Raw genomic sequence first — 21,124 nt, 5'->3', positions numbered from 1 at the left:
ATTGTTGCTGGTATTGCTGTTTCTTGTTGCAGTTACAAATCATATTGGCGATGTTTTTCTGTAATTGATTTCCTTTGTGCTTTGTTTTTCCTCTATCTGCGCTGCTCAGCACTTTGGATCAACAGTGTTGTGTGTAAAGTGCTATATAAATCAAGTTGAGTTGAGTTTATCAATAACGTTGTGTAGAAACAATTCAACAAGAGAAGTGATGTCTCCCAACATGGATGCTCAAAATACAAACAGATACTGGAAGAACTGAGTGTTAAATTGAGGTTCTTAATCCTCCCTCATGATTACACTGGTGTTTTTTGAATCTATGTTAAATACATTTAGAAGCAGTGGTCTATTCGGTTGGTAGGGTTGCATTTGGTAAAGAAAAGGGACTTTGTCACTGAAGATAAAATCCAGAGATAAAATTAATGTTTTTCATTCTTCTGCTCTTTGACATATCCAAATAAGTGACACATCTAATATTTTCAATTGATTTTATTGATCACTGATAAAATTCAATAACATCACATTAATCAAAGTACTAACATTTCAAATCATAATTTTATTGCCATGTCAGAGAGATATTGAAGTCATTAGCCTCTATTTGGGCATGAACGTAATTTGAGGTTTTAAAATTTCTCAGTGAAATCAACTCTAAACTGCTTCTTGTCATTGAGTTATCATCACACAGTGACCGGCTATTTCAAAGGATGAGAAAGCAGCCATTGCTGCTACAATTGTAGTGCACTGCAATGCCTCCTGGTGGGAAAAAAAAGTCCAACCAAAGAAATGTTATTCAGTAAAACATTTATACAAACCTATTTAGTTAGTTATTCAAAGTTTTGAAAAAGTTGAGTAGGCAGCAAGAACTTTTATTGTTAAATGTGGCTATGAATATCATCTGTGAAACACACTCACACAGAATGATGTGTGAAAAAGAGCGGATGTCAGAGTCTGCTGGCACTGATCACAAGACGATAATGAAAAAAATCCTACACCTTCATAACAGAATCATTAGGTTTGGGACATTCACATTCCCCCCCTCCACACTAAAAGAGAAATGCATATTTCAGTTGTTTGGATTTAATCTAGGTCTACTTCTGTGTCACACAGGCTGTTCAGACATGTCCCATCTCTTCATCTGTATTCACTGCAGCTTCACCTCTACATGAGCACTCCCCTGAGGCTGTAAGAAATGAGTGAGACAACACAAAAGGTACAAAACCAAAAAATACTTAAAGTCTTCTTTATTTTTCTCACAAGATATCTCCTAAATTGCTTGGTATGTATATTAAATGAGAACAATCTGTGGCTTCATTTAAATTAGTGGCATGACAACATATTTTTCAAAGTGACACATAAACAACAACAATAGTGTGTACACCTACAGTGTGGTGTTGCAGACAGGTGTGTGTCTCAGGACAGATGAATGTGAACTGATACACATAATTTACAAGATGATTATTGATGTCTGTAGGTTTAAGCAACAAGCTGCTGGTAACTACAGGTCATTTTGGCTCTTTACACTGACAATTATTCCTCCTATATTAGTGACAATCATTAAATAATTATACAGTCTGTCATCAAGCTAATGATAACAACAACGATTAGGACTCAGAACATGATCAAATGTCTAATGAAATAAATAACTTATCAAGAAAGTCTGACTATGAACTGATATATCCTCATTCAGAGGAGATATTTGAGGTGGTTTCTTTCTGCAGTAGTGTTGATTATTGGCAGGGAGGGACTTGCTGTCAAGTCATTCACATGATGCTGGTGCTGTCTTTTTATGGATCAGGACTGTGACACAAACTCTACGCCCAAATCTGCACAAGAGAATTGTGAAGGGAAAAGCCGTAAGTTGAAAAAATATATGAACCTTTAAATAAATAAAAAGTTACAACCTCAAGATGAAAACACATATTTTGACTTAACAAAGCAAACGTTAGAATACAGGCCTTCTGCATTCTTAACTTTTGCTTTTAACAATACAAATGTAACCCTGCTTATAGAAAAAAGGTTGTCATGTTATTATCTTGCATTATGTACAATATGTTAAGAGGTCAGTCACAAGATAAGAACAAAGCTAAACACGTTCATAATTAAAAACCTGTAAGACTTTGAATTTGTGTATTTAGCCCATCGGTTATGATGCTGAAAGTGAAAGTGTCTTTTGAATGTTATGTCTACTGTATTATATGTGAATTGATTGTGACCCCAGATGGTTTAGTAAAAACAAATAAGAAACAAAAAACACAGCAGGGAAACTCCGGCTCACCCGTAAGGTGTTGTCCCAGGAGGCAGAGCAGAGCGCCGTGCCATCAGGCGATATTCTGACTCTGCTGATGCGATTCTCGTGGCCAAAGAGGCATGAGACACGAGTTCCCTTTAGAACATCCCACACGTTGATGGTGTAGTCGTTATAACCAGTGAAGAGCAGACGACCTGCGAGTGTGGGAACGGACATGAAAGTATGTCAAAGAGGAAGGGGGGAAAATAGAGCAGGAAGTAGAGAAAGACAAAAGATAAGTTTGCATTGAACAAGCAGAAAATATATTCTCTTAAAAAAAGAAAAGGTTAGCGCTTTAGAAGTGCCAAACAAATTTGATATGTTTATTCATTTCAAAGAGCTTAACGGAATAATCACCGCTTAGAGAGAAGTCCACAGTGGAGGCACCGAATATGATGCTGTCCTTCTGGTAGACGGCTACCTCACGGTCAGCTCGCAGGTCATAGAAACGGCACTGAGGAGAACCAACAAACACACAGAACACAGTCACACACAGGACTCACAATGATTAATCAACTGTAGAAACATTAGCCTGACAAATGTCTACAGTAGGTGTATCATAGAAACAGGCTTACAGATTGTCAGTATATACGACTGCACCAAAGAAATGGCATAAGGACATGTTTAGAAACTCTCAATGATGTGGCTGTATGGAGTTTTAACGACATCAAATGGCAACACAATGATAAGCAGGTGATATAAAACAAGACTCACTGTGGAATCATCAGAAGCAGAAGCAAATGCATCTCCACTGGGGTAGTACCTAAAAAACACATGTTGCATAATATAAGCTTTTTAATAAACTAAATAATTTAAAATAAGTGAGAAATCCTGCTGCTTGAACTGCCTCACAGGGCTGAAGGTTTTTCTGTACAAGCTGTAAACACCGGGGTATTGATTATAATGTCCATTTAGTACAAGTCAGCCTTTCAGCCTCCTCAAATATTTTATACTTTCATCCACAAAAACTCAAATTTGAACATGCAACCCATGTCAGAAGGTCATGATGAAATATAGCACAGCTATGTGTCTAGAGATTGGCTAAGGTAACTCTTTAGTTGGTCCAACTGCAATTAAAATATTTTTTTTTTCCCAAAAAAATCCAGACAACTGGACAAGCTAGACTTAATTCCACTGGTCTACAGTAAGGGCCCGTCAGTCATTTATTAAAGAGAGGGAAATTAAAGAGTAGGAAAGTGCCTCAGATGGTCTCTATGATGTTGAGCAGAGTCACAGACATGTGTAAAACACATTTGTTCATTGTGTAATTTCAGGAACTAAGATGGAGTATAATCATTTATAATCATTGTTTCTGTTCATAATAGTAGTAGAAGAAGCAGAAGTGGACACATCTTTCTCTTTCTGTTTGTGACAGGTTCAATCATCATCTCTATTAGAAATAAAATCTGATAGACACTGTGAGACATGTTTGAAGAGTTGGACTCACTTCACACAGTTGACGTCAGACTCGTGGCTCTCAAAAGACTGAACGTTCTGTCCAGAGCGCATGTCCCACACGTTGGACTTCTTATCACTCCCCTGAACGAAAAAAAAACACTCATTGTTTAACATCAACGCCAAGTCAATATCAGTTTCAGTGCTCAACTAAATTAAAGAGTCACAGAGTTTTGCCATGACTAAATGATTGAGAACACTTTTGATCTCTGTCTCTTACCCCAGAGACAAAAGTGTTTCCAGTCTCCGATGGGGCGAGGTCCAGGGACAAGACATCAGCTGTGTGTCCATGGAAACTCTGCAGCAGCTGCCCGCTCTCTACATCCCACAACGCACATGTACCGTCACCACTGGAGGTCAGGAGCTAACAGAAAAACACATGTACACATGTAGGAGTACACCCACATAAAAAGCACACAAGAGAAATACACATAACATATGTCCAACATAAATACAAGAAACACAAAACAATCAGCAGCACAAAAAAAACCACATTTGATTAAAGTAGTACGAAAATGTATGTATTGATTTGAAGATGAAGAGTTCTCAGTTTAGAAACTTTGTTGAATTATTTGTGGATTAAATTATCTATATTGGTGAAATGAGTAAGAATTAAGATCACTTTATCACTGCAGGTGTTCTAAAAAATGAAAAATTATAAAAAAAGATGACAAAATAGACATTTTATTCATGCTATAAATCATTATTCTATTTTAAAATGTGACTGATTTAGAAGACACGAAAGGCTTTTTTTGTTGTAAAAAACCTCCACAATTGATTTGATTTTACTTGATTAAATTTAAAGTAAAGGTTATTCAAGCTAAATATTAGTTTTAATAATATGATTATTTAGAAGTAACTAGCGGCTTTAGATGACCGACATGACTTAATCTAAATGCACGGGGCTGACACATGGTACACTAACACACACTCAAATACACACACATACATCATACTATACAAGCCAAAGGTCAGCACCTCCCTCGACCACTGAAAACGCTCTGCGCATCATGCATCATGCATCCACATACAAACAAGCACACATAATGCCAAAATGTCAGCAGTGATTCCTCTGATGAAAACGGATTATGGGCACTTAGGGACACATGCAGGCATCAGAGATCTCTGCTGGCTGCTGGATTAGAGAGCTCCTGCTGCATGACCTCAGGCACAAAACACACCACATCCTGCCTGCACACAGAGGTAGCTCCAGTTTCAACAATACACACACACACACGCACACGCACACGCACACGCACACACACACACACACACACACACACACACACACACACACACACACACACACACACACACACACACACACAGGACCTTGGTGATCCAACAGAGTCTATCACCATATATTGAATACATTCAGGTGGTTAATTAGGTTACCCACTGGTCCCATATGAATCTTACATTTAAAAAAAATGTCTTACAAGTCACCAATGTTTAGCTGACAGACATTTAAGCATGTGCATTACTGTAATCACAAACGTTTGACACACACACACACACACACACACGCGCTGCCTAAAAAGGAAACAAGCCTTTCAAAAAACAAAAAGTAAACACTTCTGAGCCCTCAATGTAGTCCACAGCTTTGTGCTCTCAGGTCTATTTTAATACCATAAAAGCTGTGAGCTGCTCATGTGCGTGTGTGTGTCTTTGTGTGTGAGACGGAGAAGAAGAGAAAAGATGTGTGACAGTGTTGTTTGTGTGTGTGGTAGTGAAAGAGACCAGAAGGACACATGCGTGTGTGTGTCTACTATGTGTTAAATGTTCTGCCCTCAGGTCACTGTGTTCCTCTCTTTCTCAGATAAAAGCCACTCAGTGTCCATTAATACACCCTGCACACAGGACTGTCACCCCCCACCGCCTCCCTGTCTCTTCTCTGCCCCCTCCTCAGCCCTGCCATCCATCTCCCCTCACCTCTTCCTCCCTGTTCTCCCTGAACATTCTGCTCCTCTACCTCGCTGAGGGCCAGAGAGAAGCAAATAAGTGAAGGCAAATATCTGAGGCTTCATGCTGTCATTTTTCAGTCAGTATCTTACCCTTCTCCTACTGTTGGGGAGTCACAAATGTGGTCCCATAATAATGATAAATAAATAAATAAATAAGTCCTGGAGGAGCTCTGCTGTTGACTTTCCTAGTTTTTGTGATTTGGTGGTGATTTATATCTTTAGTGTGTTAACTGTACAGAATATGACCTGCAAAGAGAACACACCAGGACCACACACTCACAGGAACGTGGCTTGATAGACAAGCTTTTGACCACATTTCACACAGTGGCTATTTGCATTTGACATCATGCTCATTCCCTGTTCTAGTTGTATACCACTGTGTTCAAGGTTTGCAAAGTGGGTACTGTAAAATTAAACCAATTCCTAGCTAAAACTACGGTTTGATGGCTTCATGTGATCAAAAGTAGAGGCCTTAACCCCTATCTCACCAAATTCTTGACAGGGAAATGTGGACTTTCCTGTTACTGAGCTTCTTGGCTCGCTAAATGATCAGCAAAGCCTAACTAGTGTGTAGGCTAAAATGTTCACCCTGCAGTAGATAATGACAATGCAAGCTAGAAATGTATGTCTTTACTATTGTGTTATGTAACACTATCAAAATGTATTATAGCTTGGAGATGAGTATTGATAAAGTTCATTCATTCGGTAAGCACTGGAGTTATAAATATTATTTCACAGGCTGGGACTCGGTAGTTATAACTTCATCTGAGCTTGCCACATTGAGCAGTACTCACCTGCATGTCAGAGTTGGTGAAGGTGCATCCTGATAAATAGTTGGTGTGCATGGCGACAGACTTCTTCTTTGCAGCCAAGTTCTCGTTGCTGTCCATTGACAGCGGAATCACGGAGCACTTGTTATCCAGTCCGCTTTTAATGGAAATAAAAAATATCAGAGGTCAGTTGGTCTGTTCTGACCTCTACTACTCACTATTTCATATTCAGCTGTATACAGTCAATATGCTGAGTGTAGGGTGTTGATATGTCTTAAATGATTTAAGATGACAGACTCAATGAATGAGAATACGATCATTATGATTCAGTTGAGTGAGTACAATTATGCACCACAATCAGAATACATTTGTTAAAAGTTATTCCTAGGAACATCAAATCTGCTCATGCACATTCATACACATTTATAGACATTTAGCAATCAGTTTCTACAATACAGTATCATTCTTTTTAAAGATATCACCACAGAAGTTTGAAGCACAGGGTTAAAAAAAAAAAAAAAAAAAGAAGAGCAACCAGGAACATTTGCTTTTTCTGTTCTTTCATTCTAAATGAACCAATTCCTCCTCATAAACTTGATTATATTCTGCAACCTGGCTTGATCAATCAGGGAATAAGGACCTCATTGAGACATTGCCTGATAATGACAAACTTGTGCATTTCCCTCAAACTAACAGGAGGGGTTGGTGGTTGCAGCCCTTACAGATGTATTTAACTGTAAATCTGTGCCTCTTGGAAATCACCTGAGGTTTGAACATTGAACTTCTTCTTAATTCTGTTTTCCACTGTGACTTACTGTTTGTTATCCTCCTTAAATCACACAGGGTTTCCTAGAAGAGTTTGATGAATATCTATATTTATAACTGATTTCAACCGCTTTATCATTTCTGGGGATTTCAAGATTCATGTTGACAACAGCAACATTTCAGATAACAAATACTTTCTGAGTTGTTGAATAATTTAGTTTTAAACAACATGTCACTTAGTCCGCCAATATTAAAGGACACACACTTGACCATGTCTTTTCTAAAGGTCTAGACATTAGTGATAATAACTGTGGTGGAATTTCTGTACCTATTTATTAAGATTTAAGTGTACAAACATCATTATGTTTATTCACTGTTCTCTGATGTCAGTCAGACCTGATAGAGTTCAGCTGTGACTAGAAACCGGGCATATATCTGCATGTTTGGTAGACTTAGTGTCTGTTCCAAATTGTACTACACAGATTAGTTTAGGTCAATGTGACTCTGACGTCAGTGAAATGTATTTTCTATATATTCAAAGCCTGTCAAAGAGTTTGGGAGAATTGGTATAGCAGGGACACAGCATCAGACGTGTTCTTGCTACTCCATCTCTGCTCCGGAGTATTCTTGTATAAACTTTCATCAACGTAAGCCATCTGAGTCCACTGAGTCTTATTGTGTGAAGTCAAGTCTTAGTAACTTCCTCAACAAATAATAAACAATAACCCACAAGCATCAGTCCTTGGGCCATGGCTCTTTAATTTATACATGCTGTCGCTCAGTACAATCATAAAGAAACATAACAATCTTACCATTATGCTGGTGACACACAGTTGTACATTGCTTTTTCATAATCTTAGTCCTATTAAAAAAAACTAGCATACTGCATAAAATAGATTTACTCCTGGATGGCGAGCAATGAAATAAATGAGCAGGCCAGAATTCTTGATATAACTGGATTCTGACATAAGCTTTGAAAATCACATCACCAACATTACCAGAACAACCTTTTAACATTTAATGAATACATCAAAACTCAGAGCATTCATATCCCAAACAGATGCAGAGAAATTAGTCTATGCCTTCATGTCAACCAGATTAGACAACTGTAATGCTCTCTATGCAAGATTATCAAAACAATCTGTAGGACAGCCAGAGTCCTGACACTTACAAGACAATTTGGACACATCACTCTGGTCCTCAAAACACTTTTTTGGCTCCCCATACAATACAGAATCCTCTCTTTCAAAGTCCTTTTACTAGTCCATAAAGCTCTCAGTGGTTCAGCTACTCAGTACATTTCTGACCTGCTCACGGTCTACAACCCAACCCGGCCCCAGAATTAGATAGAAGGCCGGAGAGGGGGCCTTTAGTTACTGTGGTCCTTCCCTCAGGAACAAACTACCTGTGTGGTTATTGTATGTGGTTTGTTGTTTAATTGCTACATTATGTGATGTTGATTGATGTATTCATGACTGTGGAAACAATCGTCAAAGGAAGAATGTGCGACTTTTTGATCCAGTAGATGTTGCCCTTGAGCACCAGCAAGAAACCAAAACAAGCTGCTGTTTGGCGACACCTCCGCCTCACTGAACCATCCGCTCTCCTAGAGCAACACACCTACAACCCCTCTCCACTCACTCATCTTAATAAATAAAAGTGCTATTGTTAGAAAAAACTCGATAATAATAACACTCAATAGTAATGCAAGTATCACTTGAGTAGTATACTTTAGTGTAACACAATATGTTTAGAATATGTATGAAGTCTAATGGACATTTTGTATTATAATGTACTTAACAAAAACATTGTTGATTTTTTAATTTTGGAGAGAATAGATTGTTATGAATTCCAGATGATAAAATGAGAAGTACTCACCCACAAGCCACAGCACACCCTGAAGGAGCATAAGCACACGCCATAACCCATGTACACGGCAGGCTCACCCCATGTTCCTGTAACACACACACACGCACACACACACACACACGCACACACACACACACACACACACACACACACACACACACACACACACACACATTTTAGAAAGGGAGAACTCTTTCATTGGGGAAACAAACATTATTCTTTTTAATAAGCATTAGTTAACTTTTCTCTTACACACACTATGTACACATGTGTAGCACACTTGCACATGGTGAGCATTAAAGGGATTATGTTCACTGTGGTTAAGTCTGTTCCATCAGAAGACCTGATGGTCAAACCAGGCTGGATCCTGGCTGCCATTTGAGTGCACTCAGACAAACATGGAGGGCACTGATGGATAGATAATCTTTAAACGCATATTTCCCTGTGGCCTCTCTCTAAGAGGAGTGTGGCAGCAGAGGGTGACCCACCAACCCACTCAACACCCATGCATATGGCGAGGAGAACATGAGCTTGAAAAACACAACATGTCGCCTTACATAACAGAGCAGAGAAGTGGGTAAGGTTAGACTGGGCAACCCAGCCCCTGGAAGTTCATTTTGCATGACCTGCATTTCATCTTTTGGGATGAACAATAAACTCAGCTACTGTATACGATACCTATAACTGATATTTGTAGATGTTGCTAAATTCATTTGTTATTGGAGAATGGATCTGGTGGATGAAGTTTAAACACTATTTCTATGTTTGCTAAGTCTCATGGGTATCAGCGACACTGGAATTCAGTTTTGGTTGGAGATGCTGAGAGAAGACTTTATTCATGATGACATCATACTATGTGCTGCACGAATTCACATTTTCTGAATTAATTTGAAAGTTTAGGACAGCAGCTCATACTGATTTTAGAACATTTTACTCTTTAGAACAAACTTCACACTGGAAGTTCACACGTGTCCTATGACCAGTTTATAGTTTATGATAAACAAAGCAGTGAGTGTGACAAGAAGAAGCACATGCAGACATACATGAGCTCTCAGCGCACATTAGAGCTTTTTGTTAACAGAGACAACAGTCTGCAGTGTTGTTCACACACTTAGCACATAAACGGAGTATTATTAGAGCCGATGACCAATTGAGGCTTTCGTTTCTTGTCCCACTACCTATGTGCACAATAGCTCGTCCCTCACTCTCGCTCATCCATATGAGCTCTTTCTCCCTCTCAGAAGTTCTTCCAAAAAGGAATAATCAACTAAAAACTCCAAAATATACAGAAACCTCTAGATATGCTGATCTGTCTGACTGGATGATTGCAGGTCTTTGATTACTTTGATTATTGATTCTTTTTTTTTCTTTAAATACTTTATTTATCACTGAGGGAAATTCTGATTTACACTTCTCACACACATAGGCCCGAATCACACACATGCACAAACGAGATCTGTGGACATGCATTAGTGGAGAGAAGTCAGAGTGGGGCTGCTACGCAGGGATCACACCAGAGCAGTTGGGTGTTGCTCAAGGGCACCTCAGCAAAACTCGGGGCACCTCTCCAGCTACTAGAACAACTTTCGTATTTTGGTCCACACCGGAACTTGAACCAGCTACCCTCCGGTTCCCAACCCAAGTCTCTACAGACTGAGCTACTGCCGCCCCAAATGTTATGTTGAAAACCTCTCCAAAACCTCTCAACGTGTGCAAAACGATAGAAGAGCTCAGACCTGCTTTGAGTTGTATGAGTCTGCAGGGTGTATTATAAACAAGTTACCTACTATTATAGTAAACTGAAAAAAAAGGGATCACACATAAACAGGGTAAACAGACGTCTCAACGTTTTGATAAGCAGATGGTTTGGATTTTGTCTGATTTTAATGGGTGCAACAGCACCGCTACTTCCCAGGTAACTGATGGATGTCGTACTATTAAGTTCCCTTTAAACATCAAAGTAGTGGAGAAATGATTTCCTTAGAGATGATTGTCATAGTATTAATAAGAGATCAATTATGTCTGTCTGTTACTGAATTAGGTATTTAGATAATAATTAAAACTTTCAGACAAACTTGTCACATTTCCCCCCAACTAAAGTTTCAGAACTCTATAAATGTAACTTTGATAAAGGGAATTATTTAAATGTATGTCCTAAATTTCAATAAAAATAAACATTTAATCTAATCTACTTTAATCTAAATCTGTTTCATAATCAGTCACTTCATTTATGGTAATTATTTCTCAAATTAGGTCACACATTCTCTTATATGTGCACAGAATCATCACAGAGACCTGTACTTACCTTATTTAGAGTAAAAGCATCCCAGACAATCAGTTTTCCATCCTAGATGAGACAAACAGGCATTACTATTGGGTTACATGAAATGAAGATTGTTGTGTCATTAAGTGATATTCATTTCGATGCGTGTGCATGAGAGCAGGTGTAGTTTACCTGTGAAGAGCTAACGATACGGCGTCTGTCTTTACACCAGTCCATACACAGCACCTTGTTGCTATGACCCTTCAGCACACGTCTGGTCTTTAAGGACAGAGCTCCCAGCACCTCGATTTTCTCAGCCACCTGGTGCACTGAGGTGAGAACACAGACACACAACCCCTCTGTCTTAAATATATATCATCATCTTTTTTATATTTGAACTATTACATAAACAATGAATACATGTTGTTCTGTTTTTGTTACTGGTTGACATCATTGGAAAAATTTAAATGTCTCATAAGGAAAAGTACAGAAAATATATTTTACGTCTGAAATACTTATTATTAAATCATAGGTTGATTGTCAGATAATTCCTATGCTAATGTTTCTTCCCATCATGGTACCATGGGGCTTTTGCTCTTGGTAGAAGTGAAAGCGTGTCCTTTTTCAGACAGACTTTTTAAAATCCAAATCGGTGGAAATCATCATCACTAAAAATATTTTTTTAAAAACCAATCACACAATAACAGCCTGCTTTATTAAATGACACAACATAGGCTACAATTTACTAGAAGTAATAATGCATTTGAAAGCCTACATATAGTCTGCTTGATGTTAAGTCTAAATTAAACGTTTGAACATGACAAAAATGGTTTAATTGCTGAAAAGACTTTTCTAAAGGGATAACTTTGTAAAGCTTATTTTGTCCAACCAACAGACCTAAAGCTAAAGGCTCTTTACTTACTATCAAAATATATCTTAACTTACAAAATATTTTGCAGGTAATTTACTTTCAAAATTTAGTGGATTATCACTAAATTAGATTTTTCGGACGATTATTTCTGCAGCGTGTTAAGATTAGACTTTTAACATCCTGCCTCGTTACCTGCCCCACAACTATTATTCATCTGTGCACTATAGTGAGGTGTAAGTTTAAAATAGTAAATAAATACTTGTAGAAGGCTGCAAGACGCCTATCTCATACTTTGTGTTCAGGTGTAATAAGTGTATGGTAGACAGTGTAGTTGCAATGTTATCATTAGTAAACAACTACACAGCACACCTCTTCATGGTTAAGCATTAAGTCGTTTTTTACGAGTTATTTTCGCCATGTTTCAGGGGAAAATGCGGCTAAGAGATAGGTGTAATGCCGTTTTGATAGCTTAGTTATTTCATTTTGGGACACTTACGCTCCACGTCGTTGAGCTTGACCCGCTCCTCCTCCAGCTTCTTCTTCAGAGACTCGCTCTCATTCTTCAGCGACGACAGGGTTTCCCCTCGCTGGAGCCCCTTACAGGCCATCTTTGGAAGGAAACAACACCCCCCAAAAAACACAAACAAAACTCTCAGATAAATATAACACAGGAAGGAGAAGAGGAGAGGCAAAAATCACGAGGAGAGAAACGGGACGGTCCTCGAGCGCGACAATGATGCAGCCGCGCGTATCAGAGGCTCGTGCGCTGAGTGTTGTGAGACCCCTCCTCCTCCTCCTCCTCCTCATTCTCCTCCTCCTCCTCCTCCTCATTCTCCTCCTCCTCCTCCTCATTCTCATTCTCCTCCTCATCCTCCTCCTCCTCATTCTCTTCCTCCCCCTCCTCCTCATCCTCATCCTCCTCCTCATTCTCCTCCCCCTCCTCCTCCTCCCCCTCCTCGTTCTCGTCCTCATTCTCTTCCTCCCCCTCCTCATCCTCCTCATCCTCATTCTCCTCCTCATTCTCTTCCTCCCCCTCCTCCTCCTCCTCATTCTCCTCCCCCTCCTCCCCCTCCTCCTCCTCGTCCTCATTCTCTTCCTCCCCCTCCTCATCCTCCTCATTCTCCTCCCCATTCTCCTCCTCCACCACCGCTGGCACATGCACAGCACATTTAACCTACAGTTTAATCATCGTAATGAATTACCCAATTTGAGGATATTTTAATATATTTTGTGTCTAATGCTTAATTTATTTTTACATAAACTGTTCTTTACACATTTTATCTTAGATTAGTATGTTTTGTATAATGACTTATTTCTGCTCAATGTCATGACTTTTAATGCTCATAATGTTATCAATTCTTTGATTTTGTACCCCTGTAAGGCACTTTGAATTACTTTATAGCCTATGAATGGTACCATAAAAATAAACTCCACTTGCCTACAAGAGACTTAATATTTGTCTATATTATACAGTAAATACAAATTGCTACTTGTTCTATCACTTGAGCTTGCTTATTGTTAAAACATCTGTTAATACACTTAAGTACTGATGCAATGCATACGCTTGTTTTGATACAGAAAAACAGTTAAGGGTGATGACCATCCTCAAATAATGGTAACTTTGTTGTTCATTTCAGCAAGGTCATGCAACTTAAATTTCTAGATTTTGTATGAAGTGGAAATCATAAAAGCAGAAAAATATATCCAAAAAGAATTGAACCTTCATGTGTAAATATGTTACTATGTACGTACCATTTCCACACAGAAGGAGCAGTAGTTGAGGGGGTCAGTCTTAACGTAGATGTTCATAAGAGGACTGGCCAACCCACAGCTCTCACAGGGGCCAAAGGTGACCGCCACGAACGTCTGGTCACACATATCTGCAGATCAATGTCACACCTGTGGAAAAATAACAGCCATAAATGTTCAAATGAATTTAACAAGAAAGACAAATGACTGTTTCACTGAATCTTTTCCAAATAGTGTTTCTGGTTGTGACCACTTGGTCTGTTTGTGTGTTCATGTGTTTGTGCTCGGAGATAAGTCTTTGGTAATCTGCTCCGACCTGATCCTTCTCTGAGCTCCAGAGAAGAAGAGTGCAGCACAGCTATTCTGGGAACTAAACATATAATGAACCAACACATTCTATGATAAACCAAAAAAGAACATGTTACACGATTGTAAAATTATCACTATTGAACATTTACTGTATGTTTACCCATAGCAGCTATTTCACATTCCCCCCAATATAAACATAATATAGCCTACTTGTCAAGACATTAATGTCATTAGATACTGATATGGATTTTCTTTTATGCAGTTCATCTTTTTCTCTTCGTTTGAAATGTTCCTCTTTTGTACTAAAAAGGTGAAACAATGTTTAAAAAGTTAAAAGTAGCCATACAGGCTACAGTTTATGAGAAGAGTTCATTATAGTTATGTCTTAAGCCATCATGTATACTAAACACTGAACAGTATGAATATATTTTTGAGTAAAATAATGTGATATTATGGTTGTTTGAACAGAAACTATGAATAACTTCTGATGTTCATACACAATTATATCTTTGATGACTGCTGAATGCCAATGCTCAGCCCATTATGAGTGAACTTTAAATGCAGCTGAGTTCACTGCAGAGATCATACCTGTGCAGAAAGGTAGGATTTAAACATTGTCAAGCTACAAAGTTGTCTAAATAAGATTTCTCTTTCAGCTTTACAGATTGTTTAATCACAAGTTATCTACTCTACACCCTCTAGTGACATTTTCAAAACATTCACAACCACACAATGAACCCATATGTGAACACCTTACACACAAACATCAGCTTCAAGAATTCCATTCAAAAAGAAACAGCCTCATCAATGATAAGATCTTACCTCACAAGAGAATTTTTTTACGCCCTCCGTCCAGCAGGTATTTGTCCGTAGAGACCTGAGAAGGGTTTTTCCACCGAAGAGGATTGTGAGAGAGGTACAGAGAAGGAACAGTAAGCTTGTTAGGTGAGTGTTTAAGCTGCGACTCTGCTCTCATTTTACCTCCACGCTTCAGACGGCCCTGCAGTATTACCTGCAAGGCCTGGTGAGGTACATTTACAGGGTAACCCCCCCCTCCCACACACACACACACACACAGGTTTAATGTACCCACAATCTGCTGGGATTACATATAATATAATACTGTACAGTACATCACCTATGTTCTTGTAAAATAAATAAATGTAAATAAATCGTCTTCTTTTTGCACAATGTTGCACATTATAGATATGCTTATTGTCATCAAATGTGATTTTACGTTTACTAATTGCCTGCAGTCTTAAGATCTTGTGATGTAAGTGTAAAAGCTGGAATTAAACTCTCACATTACAGGAAGAATAAATCTAAACACAGAGTCTCTCCGAAACAGATCAATACTTAAGTTCTGCTTTGTTAAATGGCCAAAGACTTCGTCATAGTGTCATTTTCCGCCACTAATAAATAATTTATTTTAAAAATTACAATTTTTTGGAGGATCTTTTGACTGGCTTTAAGAATGACATAATAAAAAAACAGAAATAAATCTCCCACAGACAACTCAACAGTGCTTAATTCTTTTATTTGACTTTTACAGATTTGACAATTTATTCCAAGTTTCTTAGTTTCTTGACGGTGAACACATTCACTAAGCACAGCTACCAGAAACTACAAACAGTCCAGTTTGTCAAATGTACACATGGGTCAGAGAGGAAACATCTGGTTCTGGCCTCAGCATGTTCACACCAGTAAACCACTGTAACAGCTGTGGTGATGATATAGTGTTTTTTGTTAACACACTTCTTTAAAATGGCACATTCAACGCTAGTGCTGATAAGAACGATGGTAATTTATAATGTCGACGTCGTATCACACAACCAACTCTCTCCGTAATGTGAAAATGCAGCGTGAGGGGATGACGTTTTCTCCTGCCTGAGTACAAGAGAAGATGCTGCGCTGCTCAATTAGACAAACCAATGAGTGAATGTTGTGTTTATTTGACCTCTGAAACTAGAACGACCTCACATCAGCCCACTAAGATTCAGTCTGATGCTGCCTTCATTAGAGTGTCTGTGTACCTCTGGCCTGCAGTCCTGCTCTCACAGGACAGGGAATGTGCTAGAGGAAGCTAAACGGGCCAAAGTTGATCAGAAACGTGATTGGAACAAAGGCTCTTTAATGTGTAGTATTTCCTTTTACAGTCCGTATCCATCTATATGACTTCATAAGTGATGTCTTCATGCAGGCCCTATTATCGCCCTGCAGAATATCTAAGAAGCCTACATATAGCTGATATAGAACTTTGTATGACATTATTTTGTTTATGTACTTGTAAGAGTGGCAAACAATATACAAGTTAAACATAATCCAGAATGGGTTTACTTTCTGTGACACATGGTCATGCAGTAAAGACGTGATCTTATAGTCATTAAATGACACACACTCACACCTGCCTGTACGCACTCACTGAACGAGAGAGAGAGAGATAGAGAGAGCGAGCTATGCTGCACACATTAATTGCCAACGTCCGGACCTCATTGGAGTTCCAGTGCAAATCCAAACGCACAATTTATGAAACCATGCCCACAGACTGCAAATCCGTGCACACGGGCTCCATGCAACACGACAAAACTACTGTTTAAAAAAGTTTCACTGTCAGCAGGATTGTTCTCAAGACGCAGAAAAACCAAGAACGAGAGCAGAATCACATCAGCAGCAAGCAGCCGCACAAAACGAAAAAAAAAAAGAATGGTATTTAAAGTTTTGTTTGTCGGACGTTGAACTTGCACTGCGACAAGTGCATTCAAAAAGACTCAACAGGAGACATCTCTCTCACTTTCTCTCTCTGGTCGCCTGCAGAGCATACAGACCTGCTACATCTAGGTGAGCTCGATCACCTAAGGTGGGAAAAACTGCACACTGCTCCCCTACGATAGTGAAGTCGGAGGGTGCGTGTTAGTCAGTCGCCTTTACTATAAAGCACCGCAGGAAACACTGACTTACCAGCAGAATATGAAATTTGCTTTTGCCAAAATAAAATAAGATAGCCAAATTACTCTCATTGTTATTTTGTTTTTCTTGATCGGGGCAATGAAACTTCATACCTGCCCTCATTAGAAGTAATAATAAATAAAAAAAAAGGCCTGAACAAGCTCAAGCCCCCTTAGCTCCCCCCCTCTGCACGTGCCCGTTAGAAAGTGCAGTTTGACTGACAACTAAACAGTGCCACCCATCTGAGACACCAACTGTAGGACAAAACACACCTCATCAAAATGATCACATTTGACATTAATATTCATTTTACAATGAAAACAAAACAAAACACTACACCGACAGACCAAAGCAATGTCACACTGTTGATTCTGTCATTCAGATAGCAAATCATTCAGATAAGGCTTTGTCCACGATGTGCAGCTAAAAACACTTCATTAACAGTTTTAAACATTCATAGGTTAAGTTATTCCTTCAGTCATTGTCTTACTTTCTACAACCTGCAGATATGTTCTCTTTACACAAAGCGCACTCTAACATACCTAATAATCGAAATGATATAACAAAAGGCAGACTGATAACACGTGGTCCCAACGAGATCAATGGATATCAAATCCTTTTTCAAATACAAGTGCAACACAAAACACCTTCACATACTAACTTATCTTTACTCCACCTACTATTTGTTTGTCTTCTGTGGCTTGCTCCTATCATAGTGAGAGTAGTCTTCCTAATGTCCTATAAGTGTGGTTAAGCAGACACGTTTTGATCTACACTTCCTGTTTCTTTGAATCATTTCTGAACTAACAAAGTTCTACTTGGGACCAGTCATAATCTCCTTTATTGATAGCACCTTAACAAAAACACACATGTATCAGCAACGTGAAATATTTTCTTTGAGAGGATAAGGTAATTAAACCGAAATAAGGTGGGTGAGAGGCAAATGTGGTTGAGGGTTAGTACTCATGGCACAACAGGAAGTAAACGAGCAAAAGTGCTAAACAGGAGGCAGCGAGGATAGACTGAATACAAAGGACTTTTTTTTTTACAACATGGGCAGATTCCCTGACACTCGATCCAACTAACACCAACTACATCGAGGTTGTTCTGTTTAAAGCGACAACCAAAAGTTTAAAATCATGCAGGTTCATTTCTGGTTACTGATATTGCTGGTTGAGCAAAGATCATGCAGGTTAGATGAGTGCAGCAGCAGTAGAGCATGCTGTTCAGTTTTTGTATCAAATTGAAGCTAGATTTGGTTTAGTGCTGGGTGTAATGTAATATCACCATCAGCTTTAAAAAGCAGGGCACTATTTTGTTTGGCTATCTGAACCAAAACAACCAAACAGAAAAGACAGACATTTCTTACCTTTTCAATAACCTGTAACTTCAGCAGCAATTGATATGAGGAAAGCGCCAAAAGTCAGATGTTGTGGTTAAAAAAGAGCCCATGTTGTGCATTCTTGGCAAACAAAAAGAAAGGCATAGGGTGGATATGCAGGAGAGGAGACGAGAAGAGACGAAGGATTCAGTCCTCAAAGCTGCAGTTAGTGTTTATGTGTAGCAAAAGCTTTAAACATTGTGGTTAAGCTTGACAGGGTTGAAGCAAACCCTCCAAAACCAACTTCAGAGAATCCTGTCTACTCTGTCATACATGGCTTTTAAGTTATACAAAACTTTGATACTCAAGAAAATGACAATACTGAAATAAATAATTCCACAACGATAAAAGCAAAACATGTCAAAGCTCTGACTCGATCCGTGACCAGAGGAGACGAGTAGAGAAACAGAGCTAGGAGTGCAACACTCCCTGATTTTACAGCAGTAAGCAGAGTGTAACGTTGTGCGTGTGAGTAAATATCTTTGTGCCAGTGTCTCCAGTGACGATCAGCTCACAACTGTAAACAGTTCAGGGTGAATCAGGTTAAACTCTTCCTAGAGTTTGAACCTCATATCTTCTAAATCTCACCTTCACTTGCCAGACATGCAGGATAAACATGACAAAGCGGCATGTCTAAGTCAAACCTACCAAAAAATCATGATCTGTGCCAGCAATCCATAAACTACATAAACTACATCATATTTACCTGATACTGACATAAAAAGCCTACAATGGATTTGAACTAAAATGGTTCTAATGCAGCTGCTCATCCCGGGAAATGATGGACCCATCCTTCATTCTGAAAGAGGAATCTTCTAGTCTTAAAAAGGAAAAGGTGGGGACGGAAGTTGATGCAATAAATAAAAAACAAGATATATATTATGAAGATTTATATATATATATATTTATATATGTATAAATAATATAGTACAGACGATGAGTTCTGTCTTGGCTTGACTGTGTTCAGAGAGTAAAATGATAAAAAAGACAGAACAAAGCCTGATCCAGGTTACATCAAAATGGGGTGGAGAGAGCTAACTTTAGCGTGTATCCCTCTGCTGGTTTTGTACTGGGACTCACTGCGACCCAAACATCTCAAGCTAGACCACTTCCTGATTCAGTTATATATCCTAATGAGATCTCAGCGCCTCCGCTCGGGCCTCCTATTTGTGTGGTGTGCGTACATTCTCACTGGAGAACAAGACGATGATGAGAAGAACTACCTGAACGACTAGTTGAAACAAAGAGAAGGGAGCAGGGGTGGAGACCACTGAGAAAGACCCCCCGTGTCAGTGTGAGTAATGGAGGCTTTGATCTGGTCATGTGGCTTCTACAACAAGTAGGCGTTTATACAAGCGATGGATGGACGGTGGTGTTTTACAGCCAGGTTTGATCTCATCAGAGACTGTGGGTGTGTGTGTGTGTGTGTTGCTGTGTGTTAAGGTGAGTGTAGGCGTGTATGTCTATGTTCAGTGGATGGAAGTATTTTACAGATGTTTCTTGACAGTTCAGCATGTGTTGGGGATACGTGTGTTTAATTAAGCAGGTTGTATTTGTGAAAGTCCAGGTTCAGACCAGGGACATTTTAAGAGAACAAGATAGAGAGTGTTAAGAATTAGGAGCACGCTATTTTTTGGACATATGTGCGCCACTGTGTTGGTACCAATTCTAATTTTTAGTTTGATCTGTGATGCTTTAAAAATTGTTCACTTCTTTTGTGAGGGCTGTGATGTACGGGGGAAAAAAGTCATTTTTGGCCAGTGGGAGTGTCATTTGACTTTCAAAGCTAACGGAAGCCAAAACATCGAGATCACTGCAGGACACTGTGCCGTCCTGTGGGACCTTTTTTCACACACGGGTGAGGAACCCCAGGTTTAGCGAGCCGGGGATCTGGATGGTTTCCAGGGCGAGGGAGGACGGGCTGAACGGGAAAGTGACAGGATAAATCATCTTTGTGTCCATCAACAACTGGGGACTCTCACAACGGTCTCGCAAGCGAGTCTGAGGTGAAAAAGAAAGAGAGAGAGAGAGCAGAAGAGTCGGCAGAGTTAATATGCAGTCAGAAAAAAATTCCTGAATCAATTATACTTCCAGTTTTCTTGCACATGGGATTGCTTTGCATTGATACTAGAACACACATTTGTTATGACTCACTCTGCAGGGATAAGCTACTGTTTGAAAATCAGAAAATCAATTCAGGATATATGTTACATTTCATCCAGAAATGTTATCTCTCAAACACACTGGAACTTAAGGATAGGATAACTACACTTGTTTGAGTTGGATACTTCACCACAGTGAGCATCATACTGCACCTGCTTTCAAAGTTATTTCAATTCTAATAGTTTACTGACCTGAAATGGGCACTTATTTATAACTAAAGTAAATGTTAAAGGAACGGAAACCAGAGACCTGCTGGCTGGAAAAGTACATTTCATAAAAAAATGAAGAAGCCCATAAAATGCAAATTAATTAATTAAAGGGAGTTAAAAGTTAAT

At 39.0% G+C, this 21,124-nt stretch overlaps 2 protein-coding genes across 4 annotated transcripts in view; both read right to left on the bottom strand.

Annotated features, from left to right (window-relative positions):
• Positions 1–1,223: 1,223 nt before the first annotated feature.
• On the bottom strand, positions 1,224–15,272 carry gnb5b (guanine nucleotide binding protein (G protein), beta 5b). Its single transcript, XM_061039779.1, has 13 exons — positions 15,122–15,272; positions 13,994–14,140; positions 12,738–12,849; positions 11,563–11,699; positions 11,413–11,454; positions 9,117–9,193; positions 6,498–6,630; positions 3,960–4,103; positions 3,732–3,823; positions 2,999–3,047; positions 2,642–2,738; positions 2,273–2,439; positions 1,224–1,820 (listed from the first exon to the last, which is right to left on the bottom strand). The coding sequence occupies exons 2-13, from the start codon at positions 14,117–14,119 to the stop codon at positions 1,809–1,811; spliced, it is 1,188 nt and encodes a 395-aa protein (XP_060895762.1). The 5' UTR covers positions 14,120–14,140; positions 15,122–15,272; the 3' UTR covers positions 1,224–1,808.
• Positions 15,273–15,819: 547 nt separating this feature from the next.
• The window catches only part of myo5aa (myosin VAa), a 52,919-nt gene continuing 47,614 nt past the window's right edge, over positions 15,820–21,124 (bottom strand). For all 3 annotated transcript variants that reach the window (XM_061039759.1, XM_061039750.1, XM_061039767.1), the window contains one exon: positions 15,820–20,627. In XM_061039759.1, the coding sequence (XP_060895742.1) occupies positions 20,475–20,627 (153 nt within the window). In that variant the 3' untranslated portion in view covers positions 15,820–20,474. The remainder of the gene's footprint in view (positions 20,628–21,124) is intronic.

Source organism: Labrus mixtus, chromosome 1 (genome assembly GCF_963584025.1).
Source record: "Labrus mixtus chromosome 1, fLabMix1.1, whole genome shotgun sequence".
Taxonomy (NCBI): domain Eukaryota; kingdom Metazoa; phylum Chordata; class Actinopteri; order Labriformes; family Labridae; genus Labrus; species Labrus mixtus.
The sequence above is the reverse complement of the archived record's forward strand: the minus strand, read 5'-3'. Positions and strand labels throughout refer to the sequence as shown.